The 27,337-nt window shown below is 46.8% G+C and overlaps 1 protein-coding gene across 2 annotated transcripts in view; it reads left to right on the forward strand.

The window, feature by feature from the left end:
- The window catches only part of PCTP (phosphatidylcholine transfer protein), a 215,810-nt gene that overhangs the window by 21,546 nt on the left and 166,927 nt on the right, over positions 1-27,337 (forward strand). For both annotated transcript variants that reach the window (XM_085617177.1, XM_085617176.1), the window contains exon 2: positions 2,942-3,059. In XM_085617177.1, the coding sequence (XP_085473303.1) occupies positions 2,942-3,059 (118 nt within the window). The remainder of the gene's footprint in view (positions 1-2,941; positions 3,060-27,337) is intronic.

The following is a 27,337-nucleotide window of genomic DNA, read 5'->3' on the forward strand; positions in this document are numbered from 1 at the left end:
TGGACATGTACCATTGAGACCTATATTTGCTCATCGCCACACCCATAAAGATATTCACTCACCCAAACAACTGTTATAACATGTAGTTTTAACTTCATATACCTACTGAATCAACTATTCACACATCTTTGGGCAGTCACACACCCCCCACCGAACCACACACACATTCACTCTCCCATACAAATACTCAGTTAACTAATCAATAAATAATATAGACTTTCACGTAGCTAGTAACCAACTAGTGCAGCAGTTTACACAACAACTGACAAAGTGATACAGATATTCACACAGTTTAGTCACTATCCAATATATTTAGTGAGACACTATAAATTAGTCAAGTAAACAGTCAATCACACTGCTACTAAATCCTCCATCCAGATATTTATATTTATAGATCCACTCATTCTTCAATGCAAATTGCTATATATATAATACATATTTAAATAACGAACCAAACCACATTCTCTGGATGATGTCATCAGTGATGTCATCAGTGATGTCATTTGAGATGTCATTAGTGATGTCACTGACCATGTCATGAATGATGTAATATGTGACATCATCAGCAGTGTATTGTGGGCGCGCGAGATGTAGTTAGTACAACTAACTATATCGGAGGAATTTCAATGGTTTTGTTCGAGTGAAATGTCCAGCTAACTATAACACCCCTAAAACCTATTGTTTTTTCAATGAATATATATATATATATATATATACATATATATATATATTATCTACTGGCGGTCTCCAGTAGATAGTTATAGTTAGGATCGTGTTTCCATAGGAAATCCGCAACATTCTATTTGGAATAAGTTTGGCGCCGATTGACGAATCCTCGCGAAACTTTCAAAATAGGTGGGGCGCTCCGCTCCGCTCCTTCCCTGAAAGTCTCGGGGAGATTCGTCAAGCCGGGGCTGAGAAAAAGGGGGGGTCCCAAAACGCATTTTCCCCATGCATTTTTCCATAGGACCTTTAGTCCAAGCTACAGCCCGAACAGCTGAACAGAATTATTTGAAATTTGGCAAAGAGGTAGTCCTCAGGTCAGGGATGTGCCTTTTGCAGGTCTGGTGTAAATCTGTTCAGTATTTCCTGAGAAAATAGCATTTAAAAGCATATATATATCTATAAGCGCGCACCGTGCGCGTACTGTAAAACTTACTGTACGCGCACGCTGCCGTGCTCGAGCGTGATTCTGATTGGTTGTTAGATCTTAGTAAACATTCGAATCGGTCGAAACCAGGAAGTGTCGGCCGCCATTTTGTCTCTCGCAGTCTGAGGGGGTGAAAAACAAAGGTGGAGAACGTGAAAAGGGGGCAGGGTGGACAGTTCCTGACCCCCTAGCCTTTGCCAGGGGGTCCCAGAAGGACCCCCAAGGGCCAAAATTTCCTTAAATTTTTTTGCGAAAAATCGCGGAGTACGCGCAGCGTGCGTGTATGGTAGAAACGGAAAAATTCCGCGAACTGCATAACATGGGCGCGCGGTGCGCGAAGCGCACCGCGCGCTCACAGTGTGGTACGCGCACGGTGAAAAACCTTAAAAAAAAATAAAAATACATAACTTAGCATTTAAAAAAACGTACAAATTCACTGAAAAAACCATAGGCTTCACACACGTTATAGTTAGGAATTAGCATTTAAAAAACCTTGCAAATTCACTTAAAAAACCATAGGTTTCACACATGTTATAGTTAGCTGGACATTTCACTCGTGAAAAACCATTGAAATTCCCCCGTTATAGTTAGTGCAGGCAACTATAACTCACGCGACCGCAATCCTCTGCTGATGACGTCAGATATTACATCACTGATGACATGTGTGTCTTTCTGAAAAAAAAATATTTGTAATATATGTATAGCTAAAAATTAATGGAAGAAGACATGGGTAAATAAGTGTCTAAATACAGTGATGTAATATCTGACGTCATCAGCAGAGGATTGCGGTCGCATGAGTTATAGTTGCCTGCACTAACTATAACGGGGGAATTTCAATGGTTTTTCACGAGTGAAATGTCCAGCTAACTATAACATGTGTGAAACCTATGGTTTTTTAAGTGAATTTGCAAGGTTTTTTAAATGCTAATTCCTAACTATAAGGTGTGTGAAACCTATGGTTTTTTCAGTGAATATATATATATATATATATATATATATATAGAATATACATATATAAAATATTCTCGCTCTCTAAAAATGTCTCATCACACAAAACAATTCCAAAACACTGTACAATGCCACCGTTGCTCTATGTACTACAACCAGGATAGGGACAGTAGTACATTGTCTACTATGACTGCATACTTGGCACGTCTGGACTTCGGATTGTCAGGGACAGGCCTAAGCTTCTGTATTCACGCTAGAGTAGCGTGACACCAGGGCCAAAATGAAGGACAGAACATGCTATGTTGCCATGTATGGGATGTTCCTGTTCCAACACAGAGATGGTTTAGGCTGAAGTTTGGCACAGGTTCACTGTTTGAAGTAAAATATAGGCAAGTGTCAAAGTTTTGAGCCGATTTCAATCTTTTTCTCTAATTACCACTGGCACTAGAATCTCTTCATTCACATAAGCTGAATAACAAAAAACAGAACTAGCAGATGCCTTATATTATGCACGTGGCAAATAAGGATTGTGTCCTAATGTCTGAGGGACTGTAGTCTGGACACTCAGTAACATTTCCTACTGGTTCAGGAAATGTGACATTTCTCAGGCTGCTCTTTGCCTGTCTGCTTAATATAAGGATAATTCAAATGTGCACTGTCCGTCTGTCTGTCTGTCTGTCTGTCTGTCTGTCTGTCTGTCTGTCTGTCTGTCTGTCTGTCTGTCTGTCTGTCTGTCCGTCCGTCCGTCCGTCCGTCCGTCCATCCATCCCCAAATCCAATTAAATGTACTTCACACCACATATAGTTCCACCATAATTTCTTTTTACTTTTTCATTTTAACAGGAATCTGGGCTTTATGAGTACAAAGTCTTTGGTGAACTTCCTGACTGTCCTCCCGAGCTATGTGCAGATGTCTATATGGACTTAGACTACAGAAAACAATGGGATCAATATGTTAAAGGTTTGTAAATTGCACAAAGGGTCATACTGTGCATCAGAACTATTGTTTATCACTTTGGGCAGCACATTTCGTTTTTTTTCTATGGTTGACTAAGTTTAAATATTTTTCATAGCAGCATTTAGTCCCACTAAAAAGTTTAACATATCTAAGTCCATTCTAATATTGAGTTACATAGTTACATAATCTTACCTTAAGAATACTTCAGGACAATATGGTATCCTGTGTTAATTTGTTCTAATTGTACTGCATACATGTTTGTCCACAGCTATACCCAATACTCAATATCATATAAAATAACATGGTAGAATAGCTAGTAGGATGTGCCCCTCTTACAAGAGGAGAATTCAGCATTTTACCAAGGATCTTAACATGAATGGACCAGAGCATAGTTATACTCTGTTGGCCACAAACTGTGCATTCAATTGATTAGCCAGAAATCTTTAAATAACACTAGTTAGCCAGAGTTTGATTTGGTTGGGATATGTGCTTGCCATGGATTTGCCTAACAAGGTGGATTGAACATACCATGGATTATAACGGGATGTATAGCAGCGGAAGGCATAGTTTGTCTTACTTTATCCAAACCATAAAAGTTATGCATATCTTGAATTATACAGGATCCGTGCAAGTGATGGATAATCAATTATTTACACATCTTACACAAGCCAAATAAAAACCACCATGTTTCTCAAGCTCTTTTACCCTAGACAGAGTTCCAATATTTTCTACCACCACAAGATAGCCGTTAGCTTTTTCTTCACTCATGGCCGAATTTCTCGTGTTTCGAAAATCACCCGATTGCTATTGCCTTGTGCCCTTCTAGACTGCTTCATTGGTTTACAGATGTCACGATAATATCTTAGTCTGCGTGATTGTGTTGCTTATGGGAGGGGCTATAAATAGGCTTCACTGCCTTTGTCTTCTCCCTGGACATGTCTACCCTCCAGATCCTGTTTTCTTTTTTCTTTTATTTTGGTTGAGTGTGAAGAGAGAAAGCGTCCAGCACCTGTTTGAAGGCTATCCTTTCTATCTTTTACCAATTCAGTCAGCATCACCAACTACCATGATATAGTTGTGATGACCTCAAAGGCAGGGGTGTGGGGACTAGCCCCTGAGCCTCTGTGCCCTACTTCCCCATCGCTTTATTTTTTTTAAAACAAATTTTATTTGTCAAAATATCACATATAAAGCAGAGCTCTGTGCCCCAGAAACTTCTGCAGCATCAATACACACCATTTTGACTTTGACTATTTTCACGTGTATACAGAAGAAGATGAAAAGCAATACAATTATAATATTAACCAAAGACCTGAAACCCCCCTAACCCACCCCCGGTGCACTATCGTCCATTCCAAAGCAACAAATCAGAGCAATAGCTTCATTTATACAGTTATGAAGTGTCATCCCCAGGAAACAACAGTTCTGCTGCTCACTAGCACACAGAAATTATACCGGGTCAAGGTGTCGGGCCGTCGGAGCAGGCTCTAGCTCCAGGCCACGGTAATCTGCCCAGCGCTTCCAAATTTTGAAAGGGCTTTTGTGGACACCCCCTGGCCACAAAGATCGGGGTCTCCAGACCCATACAGAAGTCCAGACCGTTTTTCCAGACAGAGGGCGCCACCGCCGCCTTTCAGGCCTTAGCAATATCCCTTTTAGCTAGGGTAAATCCCAAAAGCATGAGATGGCGCTTGTAAATGTTGCCCCCTATTCCATCCATAACGTGCAGTTGAACCAGTTTCGGTGAGCAGGGAATGTCCCACCCCAATACTTCAAAGAGGCAGGCCATCACCCCCCTCCAGAATTGTGCCAGTGCGGAGCAGTGCCAAACAGTATGTAGCAGGGTACTCTCCTCGTGCTCACATCGAAGACACACAGGGGAAGTCACCAAGCCCGCCCTCCACAACCTAACCCTTGTATAATACATCCAATGGAGGTATTTGAACCGGATAAGCTGTAAGCACATCGCAATAGCCGCCCTTCGCGGAGAGGTCAAGGCCTCAGTCCAGTCTTCCTCCTCCATCGGGCCTACATTGCCCTCCCATGTCTCCCTAAGATGCTGCTGAAGGGGAGCTATGTGTAACCAAGACTGGTAGATTTTAGAGATCTTGTGATCTTGAACGTCTCCCATAAAAACACCTTTGCCTCCACCGGACTAAACTCTTCCAGCGTCTCCAACCCCCCCCAAGCTAGGGGAAAAGGCATGTCGGAGCTGTAAATATTTAAAGAATTGTTTTTTCAGCATATGGAAGTCTTTTTGTATGTCCTGAAAGGATGTCAATACAGGCCCCCGCATAACATCACCCAGTCGCGGAATCCAGGCAGAGCTGCCAATTGTGGCAGGCGCCTATTGTGCCAAAGAGGAGTCTCCCAGGTCAACCTGTTCCACCAACCCATCCTCCGGAGCGCCTGCCTCCAGATCTGGAAAACAATCCTCGTGGCAGTCGGCAGGGAGCGTCTCAACTGTGCATAGTAGAGAATTGTATGTAGGATGTGTTCCCCCATGCATCTCCGTTCAACAGCATATGCCAGATCCGTATTATCCCCATACCACCATTCGTTAAGGACTAGCAGGTGCGAGGCCATGTAGTTTGACAAAATATCAGAGGTCGCCAACCCCCACAGTACGTGGACTGAAAGCAGGTCTGCAGGGCCACCCTCGCCACCCCACCATCCCAGAGAAACGGACCCAGGGCCACATTAACCTGATGGAACCACCTGGGGGGAATCGGATACGGATGATTTTGCAGTTGGTACAGCAAGCCCGGGAGCGAAACCATCTTGAAGATGGCAACCCGGCATGTGAGACCGGGTTCTAATATCCTCCCGTACGCTGTCCCATACAGGCGCCAAATTTCTATCCCAGGATGTGGTGGGTGAATCGGATCGGAACACTCCCAAGTACTTCATCCCCCCATGCACCACCTGCAACGAAGATGCCCAAGAACCGAGCTCCCCCTATCGCCCAGGACCCAAAGGGTGGACTTCCGAGGGTTCATGTATAGGCTGGAGGTCTCCCCAAAAATCTGCATGCTGCGTAGCAGCCGCGGTCCTGTCCTATCCAGATTAGTGAGGAAAAACAGCACCACGTCGGCGTATAGAGCAATACTATCCAACAGTCCGTGTGCCCATTCGAGACCAGTCACTTGAGCATCGATACGCACCCAGGCAGCAAGGGGCTCCATCGCTAACGCGAACAAGTAGGGAGACAGCGGACACCCCTGTCTGGTGCCCCGCCCAATGGAGAATGTAGACGAGACAGAGCCTGCCACGCGCACAGACGCGGTAAGATCCGTATATAGTAGGGTTAGATATGACAGGAAACGAGGCCCTATGTTCAGCCTACACAGCAGTGCGAATAGATACAACCAGCTCAGAGAATCAAATGCCCTGTCCATATCCGCCAGCAATAACGCTGCCCGCTCCCCAGTTCCTGGATGGTCCCAACGGCAACATTCGCCCGGCGAATATTGTGACAGGTTGCCCGTTGGGGCATAAACCTGGCCTGATCGGAATGGACTAAGGAGGTAATATGTGGCCGGAGACGGTTAGCCAGCGCCTTAGCCAGTATCTTGGCCTCAACGTTTAGGAGGGAGATAGGGCGATACGATGCATGGTGATCGAGAGGTCTACCAGGCTTGTGGTACACCACCACTTCCGCATATTTCCAATCGCTGGGCAGGCGACCCTGTTACCTGGCCTCCTCCACCACTCTGCGATAGTGGGGCCTCAACTACAGGAAATACCGTTTAAAGAATTTGTTCGGAAAACCGTTTGGTCCTGGGGCCTTTCCGGGGTGCCGGTCCCCTAGGGCGGCTCCCAATTCGTCCTCCGTGAGTGGGCAATCTAACTCCACACTCACTTTGTCGGAGAGGGCCTTAGGCAGAAGATCATCTAAGAAGCGACCTATCACCTCTGCCGATAAGGATTTCTTGGGGGCATAGAGATCGGCGTAATACAGAGCAAAGCTCTCGGCGATAGCGGAGGAGTCGGAAATGGGTGTACCTTCTGGTCCCACAACACCAGGAAGAGCATAAGGGTGGAGTGACCCCTGACACAGTCTATGCAACAGCTTGCTAGATTTATCCCCTGACTGGTAGATCCTGCTACAGGTCGCCAACCATGCCTGGCGAGCCTCATCCAGTAGAAGATGCGAATAACCCTGTTGCGCTAGCAGCAGTTGTCGGTGAACCTGTCCCCCCCTCCTCTCTACTGCGCGCCTCCAGCCCAAGAATTTCAGCTTCCGCTCGTACGAGGGACTCCCTTCGTACTCTACGGGCCGCCGCACAGAAGGAAATGTCTACCCCGCGAATTGTGGGCTTCATTGCCTCCCACAGAGGTTCAGCTCCCTTCACCGAGCCGACATTGAATGCCAAATATTGATAGATGGCATCTTCCATCCGTTCCCTATCGTCCTCCTTCTGGAGGTTCCAGGCCGAAAGGCGCCACCTAAAAGGCCCATCAGCGAATGGTCCAAAAGCCCCTGTGGAAGGATATCGGCCACCACCACCCTGCTGTCTACCGCCCGGGGACAAATAAATAGTCGAGGCAGGAATATGAGTCGTGTACCGCCAAGAGATAGGTGTATCCCTGTACAGTACCATGTAGCCTACGCCAAGGGTCCACCCAGTCAAGGCCCATCACAAGGAAGGAAAGTTTAGTGGGGTGTTGAGCCTCCAGTGAGCCCCCGGGCCTCCATCGATCTCTGGCCGCATCCATCACATCATTCCAGTCCCCACCCACAACTGCCAGGCCATCTGGTAAATCCGCCCACAGGGTCATAAGTCTCTCCCCCAACCCCCAGGACAGAGGCGGGGGGGCGTATACACTCCCCAGCACCACAGTTTCTCCACCCACTGTGCCCTGCATGAACAGGTATCTGCCCTCAGTGTCCTCCCATGTCTTAACATGCGTGTAGGAAACCCGGCGATGGATCAGGACTGCAAGCCCCCGGGACCCCCTCACAAACCCTGAATGAAAGACATGTACATAACCAATACGTTGAAAGCACAAGGCCTTCGTCCCCATGAGATGCGTCTCCTGTAGCATTAGAATGCCTGCGTGGGCGCACTTTGCCTGTTGAAGAATAGCCCCACGTTTAATCTTGTCAAGCACCCCTCTAACTTTCCAGCTGAGTATCCGAAGGGACCCTGAGAGATCTTTTAAACTACCCAACATAGCCGCCATTGGAGGGCTCCATACAGGCCAATGACACAGAAGACATCATATAGTAGGCGCGAGTTGACTATGAAATAAGGTAAGACAGTGCAATCAAGGAACAAAACCCCCCTAACACAACCCAACAATCCAGCCCCACCCTATATCTCAATAACAGTAAAGTACCTGTTGCGGCAGGCAGAGTAGGTTGACCCCAACGGGAGGTCTCACCCCCCCACCCACCAGTGGATCCCCAACTTACTACCCATTGTCAGCTGGCCCTCTCTCTGTGCATTGATGTCCCACAGAGATACCGGCCTTCTTCTGTTCTCTGGTCGATGCAGCAGATTTCGGACCCTGATATCATATCTTCATCATATGGCTGGTCTGTTGCCGCATGCTGTCGTGAGGCCGATCCAGCCCGAGAGGAGTCACCGCATGACTGGGAGCGCTGCCTGGACCTGGAGCGCCTACTACCCCTCCCCTTCGATTTGGGCTAGTTCCGGGCCACACCCTGGTGGCGAGTGGGGACGTAGTCATACTGTCTCATCAGTCCATTGGAACATATCCTGCGGTGAGTCGAAGAAGTGAGTACGAGATCGATACACTACTCGCAGCTTGGCTGGATATAGCAAAGCATAGGGAAATTTGATCTCTCTGAGGCGGCCCTTGGCCGCCATAAAGGACTGCTTCTGCTGCTGAACCTGTTTTGTATATTCTGGAAAGATCAGGATGTGAGCGTTGTCAAATAGTAGCGGTTCTTTGGCCCTAGCCTGCTTCAGGATAGCGTTCCGGTAATGATAGTTGAGTAGCTTGGCAATGATGGGCCTCGGGCGAGCTCCCGGTGGGGGCTTCTGCATCAAGGCCCTATGGGCGCGATCCACCACAAAGCATTTGGATAATGACCCCGGGGGAAGCCAGCTCTCCAGCCACTCAGTGAGGAACCGCTCCATGTCTCCATTTTCACAACCCTCTGGAAATCCAACGAAGCGTAGATTGTTGCGCCGAGCTTTCCCTTTGGCGTCCTCCACTCTCGACGAGAGGCCGCGTTGAGCGGTCTCCAAAGAGGTCACCCGCTGGTGCAGCGTTGCAGCGACATCCTCTACTCCTGAAATTCTTGTCTCAGTGATGCGTGCAACCGCATTCCGTAGGTCCTGCCGCAGCAGCATGACGTCAGAGCCAACTGCCCCAATTTTGGCAACCATGAGAGTGGCATTGTTGGGTACGTCGCCGGGCCTGTGAAGTTGTCGATCGTGCTCTGCTTGGCCAAACCTCCCACTGGCCTATCTCTCATCATGGTGGGCAGCGTACTTCCCCCCCGCCTTCGACAACGTCCTGCTCGTGATCAGCGTACCACCAATAAGGAAGTTTGTCTAATCTGGACAGAAGCAGCAAAAGTAGGGGAGCACAGTCCAAGCGGCCCGACCAGTCACCAATGCCAGGAGGGCACACCACAAGCCAGGAGGGGAGCAGAGAGCCTCCCACCGGGCACCAAGGATCTATAGGCGCCCCAGGGAGCTTAGCGGCCCAGGTCTGCCGCCAGAAGCACCAGAAGACGCCCGCGTGGCCCGATAGACCGCCAATGCAGGCGCTCCGTGGAGCGGGAGGGAAGGAGGGGGCGCAATGCCGGCCTCTTGCTGGGCAGCAGGATATGTTGGGGGCACGCCCTTTACCTTCGGGCCACGTGCGTCCACCCCACAGCGCCTCCAGGCGGCAACCCCCGCAACCCAACAAGGCCACTAAACTCCTCAATTCGTGTCCTGCGGGGGGAAGACAGAGATGCCCAGATAGCAGGAGGGGCGCTGCCAAATTAAAGGCCCCAATCTCCGATGGCCCCAGAGGTTGCCCACGTGGCTCGACTAGCTGCCGATGCAAGGGTATTGCTGGGCAGGGGGGAAGGCACACACACGCCGGCACCCAATGGGGAACACCGACTCTGCTGCTCACACTCCCAATGCTTCACCCCAATGGCCCAACACAGTCGCTGATCTATGGGCCCCGCCCTGTGGATGCTGAGAATGTGGAGGTACAGCCAGCCCCCAGCGGGAGACGCCCACGCTGCCCAACTGACCGCCGACGTGAGCGCCCTGTGCAGCTGGAGGGGGGGAGGGAGCACAGTGTCTGTCTCTCACCGGGCAGCGGGATGCACTAGCGGACACACCCTACACCTGCGGGCCACATATGTCGACTCCCCTCGCGGCCCGGCAAAGCCGCCAAACCCCTGGATCCGTTCCGTGTAGGGGAGGAGGAGGAAGGCGGAGGCGCCCGGTGAGCAGGAGAGGCGCAGGCAAATAATAGGCCCCGATCTCCGAGGGCCCAGAGGTGGTTCGCACGGCCTGGCCAGCCGCCAAAGTGAAGATAGTGCTGGGTGGGGGGAGAAAGGTACTTACACGCTGGGACCCAACAGGGCCGCTGACACGAGCACAGTCCGGGACCCAACCAAGGACCGCCAACCCCGCTGCACGCGCTCCTAACGCCTCACCCCTGTGGCCCGACACAGCCACCCTGCAGTTATTGAAGGTGCGAAGGGGCAGCCAACCTCCCGCGGGAGACACCTGGCCAGGAGGCACCCACCAGGAGTCGATCCGCCTCACCCATGCAGCACTCCAGCTCAGCTGCAGCAGCGTCGCCCTCCATCAGAGGACCCAGGTAATGCCCAAACTACGTCCCGGCCTCCCACAGGTCCGCGCCACGGGTCTGAACTCGGCCCTAGTGTGTAACGCCAGTTCGTGAAATCTTCCGGGCAGCTTTGAGGCGCAGAGACAGGCAGGATGATGTAGGATTAAATCGAGGTTGGACGGAGCTCGCTTAGCACACATCTGCCATGATGGCTTGCTACGCCACGCCTCTCCATCGCTTATTTTTCTGGGGTGTGGTGAGGGCTAAGAGGTAGATGGGACGGGAACCAGCCTCAATCTCACAGCTCATAAAGGAGAGTGAGTCCAGAATTGTAGGTAAACAAAACAAATATTTTAGACTGTGCCCCAGTAACATCCTAATTGGGACTGCTAAGCCCTTCCCACCCCCCTCGCACTCTCACCCAGCATGATGGAAGATAACAGAGAATAGACCTTTTGTGCTATGCCTCGATCCCGTCAATTTACAGGACGGCAGATGATGCAGCACAAGAGGGACGGCTTGTGCATCTTGCCATGCTGTTTTTTGTCCAATAGGAATAAGGACCGAAGCACAGAAGGGACCGTGGACCACAAGTGGGTTGGACAAGGGGGATGGGAATGAGTTTCAGGAGAGATAGCGGCTGTCAGGAGGGCTGGCGGTAACTGTGTTGTGAAGGTCGGGCATGATAACGAGGGGCAAGAAGGAGTGGGGGTGAGTTCTACTTTCCAGTGGGAAAATGAGACACAAGTTCCGATCACTCTGTGCTTGTAAGTTGCTGACCTTTTTTTCATATACCTATCTGTTCATGTTAAGAACTTCACATTATATCTGCTTAAAGCACGCTAAAGCTTTAGTATTATTGCACATTTACACGTATTTTAAATGCACTGCCATTTTGTTATCCTGTGTTTTGGAAGGCGCATTGAGTCTAACAGTAACACATCCTTGTTCTGAAGTGAGAACTGCAGATTTAGTAAAGTAACCATTTTTTACCCTAGCTTATTGTTTCCCTTTTCAAGCTGTTGGCACATTCTTAACACAAAAAGAGCCGGTCACCTGCTCATTAGTGTGTATCTGTAGTATCAGTTGTATCACGTATCATCTGTTCTTTTCTTTTATCATTGGATTGAGCCAAAGTATATAAATGTAGTGACAAAATGAGTAGAAACCGATGAGGGTAAATCGCTGGTATGTTGAAATGGCTGTTTGCTCTTAAAATATTTTTTGATGCTCGCTGGCTATTTTTGCATTAAACATTTGTGAGTTTTGTGGGCCTTCTCTTTTCCACAAAGCGAGGAACCTTCACTACTTGATGCTTTTCAATATTTCTGCTGCATTCTAAACATTGTATATTTTGTACTTTTACTCTCATCTTCAAGCTAATCATATGCCATTCATTTCCACTTAGATCTCATTCTCTTTCCAGAAGAAACTTGCTTCCTATCATGCCCACTTGCTTTCTGCCCAGTTCCATCCTAATTTTGTGCTCTTCCTCAATCCTGTTGCTTCTTTCCTACCCTTCTCGTCACTCAGTCATTTGGTCCTCCTCAACTATTTTGCTCTCTCTACCATCCCCAGTCGTCCTCCTTCCATCTTATCCAGCACCCCGCTTTAACTCTCCTTCTCCTCCTTTAATGCCATATCACCTTACCATAGCCACTATGAGCATGACCCTCCTTAATTCCACAATCTCTGATCTACCTTCTTTTTGTATGTATGCACCTAACGTTTACCAACCCCATCACATTTCTCTAAGAACTTACTCGCTCACTATCTCCTTCCTTCCTTCTCCGGTCCTGCTTCCTGCCTACCTTTCGTCCTCTAATACCCATTCTGTCTACATTCCCCACAACCTCTGATTAATCCTCCCCTTCAAAATGACAGCCTTAAATTCTTCACATCCCGCCCCAGTTCCTTTATTTCTTCCATTCATCTCCTCTCCCACCAAAAATCTTGTATCCCCCCCCCCCTTTAAAAACGGTCCCTTTTTAGACACATCTCACTCACAACTCTCTGCTCCTTTGTAAGATCTCTTGTGTCTTAACAACATCCTCACCTGCATCCTGTGGCCCCATCATAACATCAGCCCCTGCCACTTCAGCTTCCTTTCCCATCATGCTTCTGTTACCCCCTCATCTGATTTAATGGTAACTGCTCTTCTGATACTCTTCCTCCCTCATAACGCGCACACGCACACCATCAGTACTTTGCGTAAAAACACAGGCGGTTACAGCACCTCGCTTCCTCCGCATCCTTCCTCCCTCTGGCCTTCTACCACTAACTCTTTTTCCTCTGCAGTGCTTCCCCTAACCCTTGACAGCCTATACGGTGTACATCAACTAATGCGCCTCCTAAATCCTTACACACTAACAAATGCCACTGTGTAGCCAGACAAATCTTGTCAAGTCTATACTCAACCTATTTGAATAGGAAGAATAGGCACTCCCAGATCTCCTTCAGCTTCCACTTCCCCTCTTTCTTCCAGCTCCTCACTAGCCCCACTGTCTCCGTAATATCCCCTCTTTTCACACATGTATTTACCCCTTAATAATGTTGCTTCCTCCTTACTTTTTACCTGCGTTAAACTATCTTATTATTTTTTTTGTCTGCTGATCAATGAGCATAGTCAACAATAACTGACAAAATATACTAAAGCTGATATCAAGCTTGAAATCAAACCTGTTAGTCATTACTGAAATGAGGTTTAGAAACAATACCTCTCTGGTATTCCTCAGGATATTCAATCCAGACACAAACCAAGAGGAGATGGCTGGAGAATGTATAACTGATCTTCAAGGCATAATTATAAGCTACCAATATTGAAGACATACACTTAAATGATTGAGAATCATTACTAATTTGTGGCACACCCACCCTTCTTTATCTTGCACATTCCTGCTTAAATAGAGTCCACTACAGAACCAGGGCACTCTTACTGAGGCTTTTCTTGATGCTGTCTGATACATTTGTGTAACTCATACCAAACCAGATCATGAGTGAATAGACCATTTTGTGCAACTATCCTACCACATACAACAACCAATATGAAAAATTAATAAATCAGAAAGTTCTCAGCTTTTCTCTGTTGCTCACGGGGTCGTCTCACACACAGCTAGCCACTGTCGTGATGCAATCATGGTTCACCATGATCACAGAAAACACATTTAATTCTGGAGCGACCACCCACCCATCTCTTCCATCATCACAATAAAAACTACAATGGCATACAGACAGTGGAATAAACTTGGTATGTTAGAACTTGACTCACACTTCTCATCTATCTGTTCTGCCAACCCTTGACCAAATAAAAGATGCCATGAAGATGTACAGTTGCTGCCCTCAGCATTGAAAATTCCATGATCTGTTGATGACCAGTGTATCTACGTGTTAATCTACATACTCCTGCTTGCCACAAACCTTCGAGAATAGCCTACTATTTGTTTCTTTATTTTAAGACTGTTTCATTTAGTGCAATATATGGCTGTTAGGAATTCTTAGTACTTTAGAAGAACCAGATATAAGGCTGAAAAAAGGAGGCTACCTACAGAGAAACCTGGAAATCTGAATTGGAGAGTGTACCTTAATTCCTGATATTATTTGCTGGAGAAGTGCACACTCCAAACAGGTTATGCCCCGGTATTGTAACAGTTGTGAATAAACCCGTTTCTCATTTTGGAAGGACTGAATTTTAGAAGACTCCCTGGTACATCCATTCTTGGTCTGCTGCAAGAGCAGAAGATAACAAGACTGCAAGATTTGTTTGCCTCAGACTTTCACAGTAAACAATGAGGAGGTTTGTGATCAACAGAAGTAACCGTAATCTCAGTCTCTACAACAGGCCTGAGGGCCTGATTTAGAGCTCGGTGGATGGGTTACTCTGTCACAATGCTGACGTATATCCTGTCTGCTGAAATATAGATCCCATTGTGTCCTATGGGATTTATATTTCGGCAGACGGGATATCCATCACCGTTGTGAAGGAGTAACCCGTCTGCCTGGATCTAAATCAGGCCCCAAGTCTGCCTTGAGCCTCATGTTAAAACCTAGAAAATTCTGTTAAGGGCTAAAACTGCTGGGGAACAGTGCTTTCCTGAAGATTGACCTGTGGTACAGAAAAGGGATCAGCCTGTAGTCAGCAGTGTCTATTGCATACAACAGGCTTTTATGTTTTTGTTCCAGCAGGGTCTTTGCAATAGAATGGTTATAGTCAGGAGCAATATAGCAATAGTGCCTGACTAAAGAGATGATTTAATAATTCTTCTATGTGGCAAAGCTAACTTTTCTTTGGCAAGAAATACAAATTTACAAGGACATTTATCCAAAGGAATGCCTGAAACCCGGGCTTTAGTTATCAGTTTTAAAGTATTGACTTCATTAAGGTTATTACATTAAATCCAATGAGATGGTCCAAATATTAGAATTACTATTCCATATCATACCGTACATGACTGTGAGGGAAATTCTTTTATTTCATTTATACAATTTTCACAACGAGTACAACCAAAAAAGGCATTGACAGTCTGGTAGGCACATATATCTTTAGCATCTAGTTCGAAACATTACAGTAATCATCAAGAAACCATATTACAGGTACAGACAATATTATTGCAGCAGTAAAAGACGCAGTGGCAAAGCGTTACAGTGCAGAAAAAGTTATCAGTTAACATTTGTGGTGATCAAATAAGATGTTAATGGGCCCCATATATCACGAGGTTTAGAAGCACTGAGTAGTTCTTCAGCATAGCAGGTGAGTTGATCCCGACAATATGCCAAGTCCTGCAACCATTGCTTATGTTTCGGAGCAGTGGAGAGAGACTCTCCGTTTGGCTATCAGCAGCGCCACGGCCACCAGTTTCCTATGGACCACTGGAATATCAGTAACATATCCCAACAAACACATTTTTGGAGTGCATGCTATCAGTGTCCCCACCATTGCTGTTAGACTATGTGTGACCTGCAGCAAAAATTCACTGACCCTCGGACATCACCATGCCAAATGCTGAAAATCTGCATTTAGTGCTCGACATCAAACACAACCGGGAGAGTCTTGAAGACCATATTTATAAAGTTGAGCTGGTGTATAATATACTTGATGTAAATGTTTAAAATGAATCAATCTAAGATTACCATTAGCAGTTAGCTGACCTGTCAGCTTGCAACATTCTCTCCAGTCATCCTCAGACAATGGTTAAGGGAGAGCCGAATTTAATTTGTCCAGCGGTCCACCCCGGGTGGCTGTGCCATCTTTCTGTGGCGCGATATAATCATTTGATAAGGTGGGATATCGTTTGAGTAGTGTAGATAAGCTGTTATGCCCATAGGGTTTTGCGGCTCCGCAGGGAATTGTGGGTATAGGGCACGTAAAGCCGCACGCAATCTGGTGTATATGAATATCCGCATTGCATCATTCTTCCCATCCTCTAGGAAGGCTGTTAGTTCTACAAATTTCCCTCCTGGAAACACATCTCCTATTGTTTGCACTCCCACCTCATGAAGGACTTTGAGGGCCCCGTCTTCACCGCACATTGAGATTGCTGTATGGTGTAAGTGTTGCATACCTGGTGCGTATAGTGGCAATTTCTGTGCACATGTCCCAAGCTCATGCCTTGCATTTCCTGTGCATTGCACTGTATCTATCTCCCCCTTTTCAAAGATGGAGTGTGTGTTCACAAGCATAGCTTTAAGTGGTATGTGATGTACTGCGCCTTCCTCCACCGCAAAAAGGCGGAATGCAATGTGGAGCTTGCTGCCAGTAATGGGCATAATGCGCCTGTGCGCATAGATAGTACAGTTGTAAATCTGGAGCCGTGAATCCCCCCATGTCATATGGGAGTGTTAACACTTCCCACTTCACTCTTGGCTTTTTCCCTCCCCATGCAAGCATGATCATCAATGAACGAAGCGTAGTAAAAAGTGTTGCGTGAGATTAACAGGGATATTCATAAATAAATATAAAATTTAGGGAGTATGATCATTTTTTTCAATGCGATCCTGTCAGCTAGTGACAGTGGCAGTTTTACCCATCTAGCCACTTGTTCTTCAAGTTGTGTAACAGCTGTCCCGAAGTTAGTTTGGACAACCACCTGTGGGTCCTTGTGAACCCATACTCCCAGGTATGTAACCGGGTCTGTGCTCCATTTCAATGGATAACCAAGTTCTATCGGATGTGTACAATTAGTCAGGGATAGGACAATTGATTTGGCCCAGTTTATTCCCAGCCCGAATGCCATTCAAATCGTAGATATTCTCTTATAAGTTGCTCTAAATGTGTTTCAGGGTCACGAACGTGGAGCACCATGTCGTCAGCATACATGGAAACTGCTGGAGGTCTTTGGTAAAATCGCAGCGCTACTTGTGCATACCATTACTTTAAAAAGCACGCTAGTGGTTCTAATACCGCTGCGAATATTTGGGGCGACAACGGGCACCCTTGTCTCGTGCCAAGCTGTATCTTAAATGCATCTGAAGTCTGTCCGTTGACCCTTCACACGAGCCGTAGGGTCCGTGTATAATAGTTTAATCCAGTTTGTATAAATAAAGGGCACTCTCATGCGATATAATACTGTGAACATGTAGAGTCGAAAGCCTTAGCGGCTTCCAGTAGGACCGCCACCACAGGCAGAGTCGGCTCTAACACATGTAGCACTGCAAACAACGTGCGTAAGTTATGCAATGTAGATCTGGTGGGTACAAATCCTAATTGGTCAGGAAGAATCATTACAGGGAGAAGTAAACACAGTCTGGTAGCAAGCACTTGAACCAAGATTTTAACATCTGTATTAATCAATGATAGGGGCCTGTATGATTCATAACTATCTGGTGCCTTTCCAGGCTTCAGCAGTGTTCTTATCTATGCTTCTCATAGAGTGGCCGGCAGACATTGTTCCTCATATGCCTCCATATACATCTTATAAAGACTAGGGGCTAGTAAGTCAATGTACTCCTTATAATATTCTGCCGGTAAGCCATCCGTGCCTGTGGCCTTTCCATTAGGCAGCGCAGTGATGGCAGGCCGGATTTCATCTAGTGTTATTTGGTGCATTAAAAAATCTTGCTGCCCTTTCGAAAGCCATACAAGTGCAATATCATCCAGATACTTTGTTATTTCTATTTCTGCCGCAGATATTCGACTGTAGTACATTGTCTGATAATACTGCACGAATGTGTTTAGGTGTCCTGCTGTGTCATAGTGTATATTGTCATCTTCTGCAATGGTTTTAACTACATGGTTTTTGCCCCATGGCTCGGCAATTCTGCTGGCTAGGGCCCTCCCAGGCATACCACCTTCCCCACAGTATCTGGCCTTCCATCTGCGTGACATATGACGCACTTCCTGATCCGCTGTTTCATTATACTCTGTGATCTTTAGTCTAATATTTGCTAGTGGTAGCGGTGTCTGCTGTTCTTTCATATTCACGTTCCAAGCTCACTAATTAATGTTCTAGCTTTTTCATAGTGCTCCGCAACGACTTGAGAACCCCTGCTTGCAACCATATGCATGTGCCCCCTATGGTTACTTTGCAGGCTTCCCAGATCGTCCCTGATGTCAGTGATGGCTTCTCTCACCCATTCATGGAATACATCATCTAGCAATGAGGACGCTTATAGACGCCACTGAAACTACGTGTGTGCGTGTGTGGGTACGTTCATGGTGAGCAAAACTGGGGAATGATCCGATAATGTTTTGGGTAAGTGTCGGACATTATTGTTCCATGCATGGACATCACTCGTAGCCAGCCAAGAATTGAGGCGCGACCATGACCGATGCACACAAGAGTGACATGTACCCTCTCTCAAGCCAGGGTGTCGCAACCTCCAAATGTCTAACAATCCCAAGTCCCTCATGCCATTAGTTACAGCGAGCGCCACGTTTTTAAGCAGGACACCCGCCGAGGCTAGGCGATCTTCAGGTACCAATACCACATTAAAGTCCCCCCCACAAATAATTGCTGATGGTGACAATTGGTACATTTTACCCCATAATGTTTAATAAAATACAGGGTCATCTGTGTTAGGTCAATAGATGTTTACAATCGTCACACGCGTGCCACATTATATGCCCTGTACCACTATGTAGTGACCTAATTCATCTTCTTCCACATATATCACCTCAAACGGGGCACCTTTCTTAATAAATATCATTACCCCTCTAGCATAGGAGGAGTAAGATGAGGCCAAACGCACCCCGCCCATCTAGTGGCAACAGCCATAACTGCATGCTTAGTGAGATGAGTTTCTTGCAGTAGCGCCACTTGGACGTTATGACGGCCTAGATACGCTATTCCTTGCCGTGTTTTTTTTCAGATTATTGAGGCCTCTGACGTTTCATGTTAATCATGATATTGTGTGATTCATAGCCTGTGCTTGCCCACTCATTTATTAGTGCACGAGAGTAGCGCCTTGTGTTGCTCAATCTTTCACGTGCCATTAATAACCATAGTGTTGTGCCCCTGTCAATTTCATATGCATGTTTTTCCGCAACTGCCCCTCCCACCCACTTCAGCATCCCAATTATGCTAAGGATCCCCTTTGTAACAACAACATATTCCTGTAGCAACATGTCTCTGACACCCTTCTCCCTAGCCAGACGGAGCGCCGTATCACGGTTGTGATAATTAAGTAGCCTGGCAATGATGGGGCGCGGGGTAGCACCAGGTACAGGTTTGGGCGCCAGAGATCTATGTGCATGCTCCACAATCAACATGGCTGAAAAATGCTCAGCACCCAGCATGTCTTTTAGCATGTCTTCCACGTATACCTCCATGGTATCTGTATTAGTGTACTCCAACACTTCTGTTATCCTCAAATTATTATGTTGCGATCTAGCTTCAAGATCTTCATTCTTAGCCCAACAGTTTTTCCATACTAGAGCACGACACACTCACAACCTCTATCTGGTCTTCAGTAATCGAGATACGCTGTTCCGACGCTGATAGTCGCAAGCCATGCTTGTCAAGCTTCGCCGCCATGTTGTCGATACGCAGGTTAAGAGTGTCTATTTTGTTATAGATTGTTTGCAAGCTTTGTTGCATAGTGAGCATAATACGTTCTAGCCGGCTACTGGCGCCTGCCTCCAGTTCCACCTCAGTGTCGGATGCAACTGATGCTTGGGATTTTGTGAGCCGCCGGGATTCAAATGTGAGCTTCAGTTGTTGCTTATCTGTTTTTCCCCTGGTGCCTGTGCTGATTCGCAATCTGACCCTCGTGTGCGTGCACTCGGTTTGCGTCGCCTTGGTCTCGGTGCACTCCTGTTAGTGTGACACACAATCACGTAATCTCGACAGGAGACGCACGCTGTTGCATAAGCCTGTGCTGCAGCCGTGTACTCAGTATTGAGCGTTGCGCAGTGGTCTTTCACTCGGGTCACATGGTATATTCCACCGCTAACTGGCGTCCGAGCTACCGTGTGTCTGCAAGCGTTGCATCTAATGGATAGCAGGACATCCCATACAGTTGATGAAAGAGTGATAATTAAGTTCTTACTCACGTGAGAGGGACAGTTGAACGTTACAGGCAGGACTGGTCAGTTCATATCATCTGTTCAACTTTTCTACATCACCATGTCATTGTAAAGCGGATTCGCGCTCACTAAGAACACTGCAAGCCACAATATTAGGTCTCACTGCATGCTGCAGTCCGACGCAAGTGAGGGACAGCATTGTAGACATCATAGCGCCGCTCCCTGCATGTATATACGTGAGCTATCACCCAGTACCGCTCCGGAGGCCGTTATTCACACATAGCCGCCCAGTCATGGAGGCGGAATCACAATAACCGCTGTCCGGCAGCCACAATCGCAACAGCAGCCAGCGGATACCGCCAGTGCCACTCAGCAGCGCTATAAAGCACAGTCAGCGGGTCCATCAGCGATACATTCCTCTCTTGTCACTGGAGTCCGCAGTGCGTGCAACAGTCACAGCAGCCGTTTCGCATGGGCGGGCCGCTTCACCGCACCCCACATTTTGCTAGAATCAGAAGGCCTCAAGACCGCCACGTGCCGCACTTGCGCTCTCAACAGCAGCAGTTCACTCTCTCCTTCTTCACAGCCAGATTTGTTAGTAGAGCCACAGTGGGACCACAGAGCGTGCACCAGTCGTCAGCTATGATATATTTCCCCGCTGGTAGAGCTGTAGACAGCCATTTTGCGTCAGGCAATCTAGGGCCGATAGTGCCTCAGTAACGATCACGATGTCACCATTTTGTCACCATGGTGCCCGCAGCATCAAGCAACGCGCTCCGTCTCTCCCACCAGGCCCACTCTGCTATCTATGAGGTTGCCGGAGCATCCAGTTATGCAAGGCGCTTCACTGCTTAGTGCTCGTCCCTGAACGGCGCCATCAGCCGCGTCTCGGCCATCTCCTCACTCTGACAGGCCGGGGCGTGCGTGTGCACATATTTTAGGTGCAACAGCTTACCGCATCTCTTCGAGCGGAGAGGGAATCCGATCCGCCACTGCTTATCGCTGCTGCAGCGCCAGCTGCAGGCACCCCCAAATCCTCAGTGGCGCCTGGAGCTCCGCGAGATCCTCGGGCTAGAGAGATGCCGCGGGAGCCGCCATGTTGCACAATATCTGTTTCTGCCGGGAACAGCTCACAGTTTTCTCAATCATCGATAAAATGTCAGCAATAGATTCCTCTTGTTTAGGGAAGTCAGTATATAGTCGATTTACCGCTGGATTGCGATGATTATGCAGGATTTTTGTCGGATTAATATCTTGAGCAGCACAAAAGTGCGTCCATTTTGCTTCGGGCTCTCTAGCGCCCCCTCTTTCTTTGAGAATCTTGATAACTTTATCATGAAAAATACTATTTACTAAGATTTAAGATGGAACAACTTCACTGTTAAGGGATAGCCAAATATGCAATAGTTTTGGATAGAGTATTAGAGATATCTGCTGACCTGCATATTGATAAAAAGTGTCTAATTTGTGGTTTTATTTATGCTGTTATTACAAATCGGTAGTCTGCTGTTAGATATCAAATTTGACCGTGACCCTCTAGTTCTTTTCTGTTTTTCTACTTTAAGGTCTTCGTTAGACCACCTGCAAAAAAAAAAAAGCCTTACAAATTTAAAGACTACATCGTCCATTGCTTCTGGGATCATTGGGAATTGGGATAGAAATAAACGTCATCAACTCCCTGTCATAATGCACCTCCCCTCCGAACTCAAGTTATCTTAAATATTGTAAGAAATTGGATTATTTGTTGAAGGGGTGAGACCGCCAAAGTATAATCACAATTCTTTTCAGGGCGAACCACCAGAGTCACTTAATAAACCTGTGCTTAACCACCTGGTAGCTTGGCACAAAAGTAGACAGGCTTAACTTGGAGATCATGTTTAAAGTATTCATGCAGTACTCAAACTAAATTCATGACCCGTAGAAACTTGACACTCAGGACTGCTGAACTTGAGGAAGTCAAGCACTTCGATTACCCTGGTATTAGGTTCGGCAGCTCCATGTCATTGTCTGCTTATAATGAAAAGTCCAGGGCTACCTTACTATATAAATCAGCCACTATTAGAAGGAGGCAGTATCCCCAGCAGTACTTGTCAACAAAGTTGCTGTCCAGTTGGCTTAAGAAGCAACTGCCTCGGGCCCAGTACTGTTTTGTGATGCTGAATTGAAGCCTTACTGCGTTGGTGATGCTCTCTTTGGTAAGCAAAGGGCAGTTTTGCAGATTTGAGTGATAGGTTTGTTCACCCTGGTGGCCTCCCTACCCAGGGTGATTTTGCTCCGGTACATTAATGCGGGGATGACCTTTGCTTTTATCACCTAGTGAAGATGGTTAAGACTCGGTCCTAGCAATTTGTGAGTGACAGATGAGAGAGGAAACATTAAGCTGGAACCTTTGCTTTTCATGGAGCGCAAATGAGATTTGAATGATCCTTGGCTGTCCAGGTAGATGCCTAGATGTATATACCTGCCATGACGTATTATTTTGGGAGCGAATGTAACTGGCATTGTTTTTGTTTGATTTATTTCCAACCAATTCCTAACAGTATAGGTGTGTAAGATGGATTGTTGACGCCGAAGACCAATCTTTGTTTGGGTAATGAGCACGGGGTTGTCTGCGTATAGCAGGTGTCCTCCCAATTTGGGCCAGTGGCAGTCCTCTTCATAAAGGGACTTCGACAGATCGACAATATGTAAGTTAAAGAGCAATGGATCGAGCACCCATCCTTGCTTCAGCCCAGGTTTTGTAGGGAGCTTCTTTGAGATATGAGAGCCATCTCCTAGCTTGACCCACACTCAGGTGTTAATGTATAGCTTCTCAATTGGTCTCAATAAGGCATCTGGCAGACCCCAGGCCTGAAATTTGCGCCATAAGGGCCCCCTTAGTATGCTTGCAAATACCGCTTTAAATTCAACAAAGCAGGAGTAAAGCTGCAGTTTGTTCCTGAAGATTTTGTCACACATAAGGGCCAGTGCCATCAGACTTCTCTCTAAAGCCCCACTGATTTCTTTGAATGACCACGCCTTCTTCTTCCTAGGCTTCTAAATTGTTGAGCAGCAGGCTGACAAAGAGCTTAGCATAGTTATCGATTTAAGCATTGAGCCTATAGTGGCAGGGATCAGATTTCGTGCCCCCTTAAAAAATAGGTTTGATGATGGAACATCTTCCGGAGTCTGGAATGCTGCTAGATACCAGGCTGTATTAGAATAGGGGTAATAGTGCCTTGGCCCAGAATGTAGAGTCCAATGTAAAAAGGGCAGTGGGAAGTCCATTGGGGCCAGGCACCCCATTTTTCTACAGCCCCGCCAGCATCAGGACACAGCGTTCCTCTAGTTAACTAGATGAATGTCATTCAATAAGTGATCCATCAGCAACTGTGTTGATTGCGGGGATTTTTTGCTGCTTACAGTGTGTTGGAGGGATTCTGCACGAATACAGAACTATGCGCAGGAAATCGATGATTAGACGCCCCAGAACACATTACTCCCAGATCTCTCAGGAATTGCGGTAACAAGACACACCCTTTTGCTCGTACTCTTGTACTTGTCCACATTAAGATCTGACAGAGACACAAAACAGTTTTAATAAATTTATTTTAACTAACGTGCCCTAACATGCAGTATACGTGCCACAAAAAGCAGGAAAATGCATAGTACAATACAGTCAGAATAGCAGCTAGTCCATATATCATGAAGGGAGATCTCATCATAGAAAGACAATGGTGAAAAGACTATAGTGCCTAACCTCTCTCCACTTGCTAAGAAGTATTATTATATAATAGAAGATCTCTTGGCTTTGTCAGAATGAAGCCAAAAAGGAAATCTTTATTGGAAGGTTATATGTTTAAATATTTTTTTTTGCCAATTGGTTACTTAAAAACCCATCCACTCATAATTAATTTTCGGAGACAGAAATGTTGTGGGAAGTGCGAAATACCATGGACTCCAGAATGTTGTCTGTTCCTTCCATAGTAAAAAGGTTTGCCATCCAGTTAAGTAGGTCGAACGAGTACACATGCCCCTCATATCCAGAGGCCGTTAGGAGCATCTCAGGGCAACTTCGATGAAACTCTGGTCTATAAGATGCTGCGCACGAGCACAGGTATTCAAGTCTGCCATTGGTCCAAGTAGAGGATCGCACACCAAACGCCTACCCATGGCACATTCCTGGTCATGGGTCTTCAACAGACCCATTAACAGATCGTACTCCAGGGCAGCCTGTGTGGTATTGGAGAGGCAGACATCCATGGCCCATCGAAAAGGGCACCGGAGGCAGTGGAACACAGGTTGCACGCAGGTGAAGTAGGCATAACGGAAGGTCAGCCAGTAGTCGATGGCAAAAGTCTTCACTGGCATAGAACCAAAAGGCTGCCACATTCGAACACGGTACAGTTGCAACTGCACTGGGTTTGGCAGCTCCACAGATCGAGCATTCATTGCGAAGCAATAGCAGGAGAACAAGCACCCTGCAAATCAACCGGAGCACCAGGGTAAACCCTCGGAAGGTGCTGGAAAAAATAGACTGAAAAAAAGGCTGGTATTACTTCAAAAATAGTCTGAAAGGAAAGAAACAAGGCCGGATACCACAAGTTTAAAAAAGTGAGCAAGGCCCTCCGTATCAGACGCATTAAATATTTGGTCTATTAAATCTCCAAAATGGAGTGGGAGATATGTGTTTAGCAGCGAGTGTATCTCACTTACAGTTCTCACCACCTGCAAATTAACTGTCTCGCGGGCCTTTGTGAGAGCCACTTCTTGTTGGAATAATAGCACTTGGAGTCTTCTTAGCTTATTGAAATCTGTCTTCAAAGTTGGAATGGAAGGCCAAAGAGAACTATCGGCAATCCCATGTGGGGGTGGAATCAGGACATTGCTGCAACATGTAACGTGTTGGGAAACTGTTTCTATATAAGGATTCCAGCTCTCATGCCACATCAGTCGTGGTTATTCAAAATAAGATAACTGCAGTTGAAAAGTAAAGTTAATACAGAAATAATTGCTGGGACAGGGGTACCTTTTAAAAAAAAAATCCAGATTATGGGCCGAAACGTTCCAGGCGCCGTGAAGCTTAACTTGTATGCCTACCACTTCTGACAGTGCCTTGGCTCTCTTGATCCAATATTCCTAAAGGATCGGGCATTCCAAAAGCAAGTGATAGAAAGACCCCTCAGACTCACAACCCCATGACATCTCGTATTCTCGATCCTCCACATTTTGCATAACACATACCTAGGGTAGTACACTCAGTGTAACACTTTAAGCTATATAAGACGGAACCTAACCCGTATCGCCACCTCTCTTGGACCATGTGGCACTCCTACACATTGCTCATCTTCTAAGGTGCCAACATCTTGTTTCCATGTCAACTGCAGTGCATGCGTGGGATCCAGGGCATTATTGATTATCTTTTTATAGAACAGGGATATGGTCTTGTCTCATATCTGCTCTGCCAGTATCCTGTCTTTTAGTGGAGAGGCAGTTTCTAGGGTCTCTCCTTCTATGATGTGTTTCTGTAATACGTGACCTAGTTGAATGTATTTAAGCCATTCCCCTATTTCCCATTCCGTAATCTCTTTGCAGATCCACAAACGCAATGTACGCTCCTCCCCTCCAAATGTCTCCTAACGTCTCAAGTCCTAGTAACTCACATTTGGTGAAGCCATCTAATCTACATACCTCCTTCAGAATGTCACCAGCCCAGAGTGGCATCATCCCTGAGAGTTTCTTCTCCCACTCCAGGTACTTCGTAGCCGCATTCCACGTCCTTGCTAATGTTTTGATATGCGCCGAGAGGTGTTTATCGATTTCCTTTGTGTACAAGAATTCCTTTGGGCCTCGTGTTCCCATAGCCACTCTATCTACTCAGTATGCTGGTTCCGTCCTGTCTTTGAATATCCAGCCCTTGACATTTACCAGCTGTGAGGCCCAATAGTAACTACGAATGTCAGGCACTGCTAGGCCACCCTCGAAGACCCCTCTTTGAAGCTTGTTCAGTGCAAAACCTGGGGCTGCCCCGCTCCACAGTAACGCCCGAAGTTCTGAGTCCACCCTTCGGAATAAGTAGGGTGGTACCTTATATGGTGAGTTTTGGAGCACGTAGAGCAGACGTGGGAGAGCCATCATTTTGAACATTGCTGCTCGACCCATCAACGTCAGTGGGAGCGTGCCCCAGTGTTTAACATCAGTAATGAGTAGGCCTGGGCGGCAAATTCTGTTCCGCTCGCGGAATTTGCGGAATTTGCGGAATTTCGCGTTCCGCGGAGAACGCGAAATTGCTCAAAAGTCTGCTTTCCGCGATTTCGCGAAATTTTTGCTTGTTCGCGTTCTCAAAATGCATGTTCGCGAGATATTTCTCCTCGAGCACGCAAACAGCAATTGCGAACAGGAAAAAAGCATCGCGAACAAGCAATTCCGCGTGTTCGCGGAATTTCTGCGTGTTCGCGGAGATTTTTTACCGTTTCGCGGAGATTTGCGTAACGCAATTCCGCAAATTCCGCCCACCCCTAGTAATGAGCCTATTAAGCAGTCGCCCCAAGTTCTGCTGGTGAAACTCGTCAGGATCCAGAGTGATGTAAATCCCTAAATATTTAAAGCCTCTCTCCTGCATAGGCACTGTACATCTGGATGTTAGGGTACTGGGACCTCCAGCTAGTGGGAACAACAATAATTTGTCCCAGTTAATCCGGTATCCCGAGTATTCCCCAAATATGCAAAAGATCTGTAAGATGCGGTCGATTGATTTCCCCGGTTTCTTTGGTCTTCCTACTCTTCTCCCACCGGTATCCCCCAAATCTACAGGTCCTGCCGTATCCACGCTGCTAGGGGCTCCAGAGATAATGCAAACAAAATTAGGGACAGTGGGCAACCCTACCTGGTTCCTCTTTGCAGGGTAAATGTGAGGGGACACCGTTGTGTTGACCCTCACTCTGGCCAAAGGCTGGTTATAAAGGAGCTTAACCCAACCAATGAAGGCCGAATCGTTCTAAGACTGTATACAGTTGATTCCACTCCACACTATCGAAAGCCATACTGGTGTTCGGCGAGAGGTGGG

The sequence above is a fragment of the Triturus cristatus genome, chromosome 7 (assembly GCF_964204655.1).
Source record: "Triturus cristatus chromosome 7, aTriCri1.1, whole genome shotgun sequence".
NCBI lineage: Eukaryota > Metazoa > Chordata > Amphibia > Caudata > Salamandridae > Triturus > Triturus cristatus.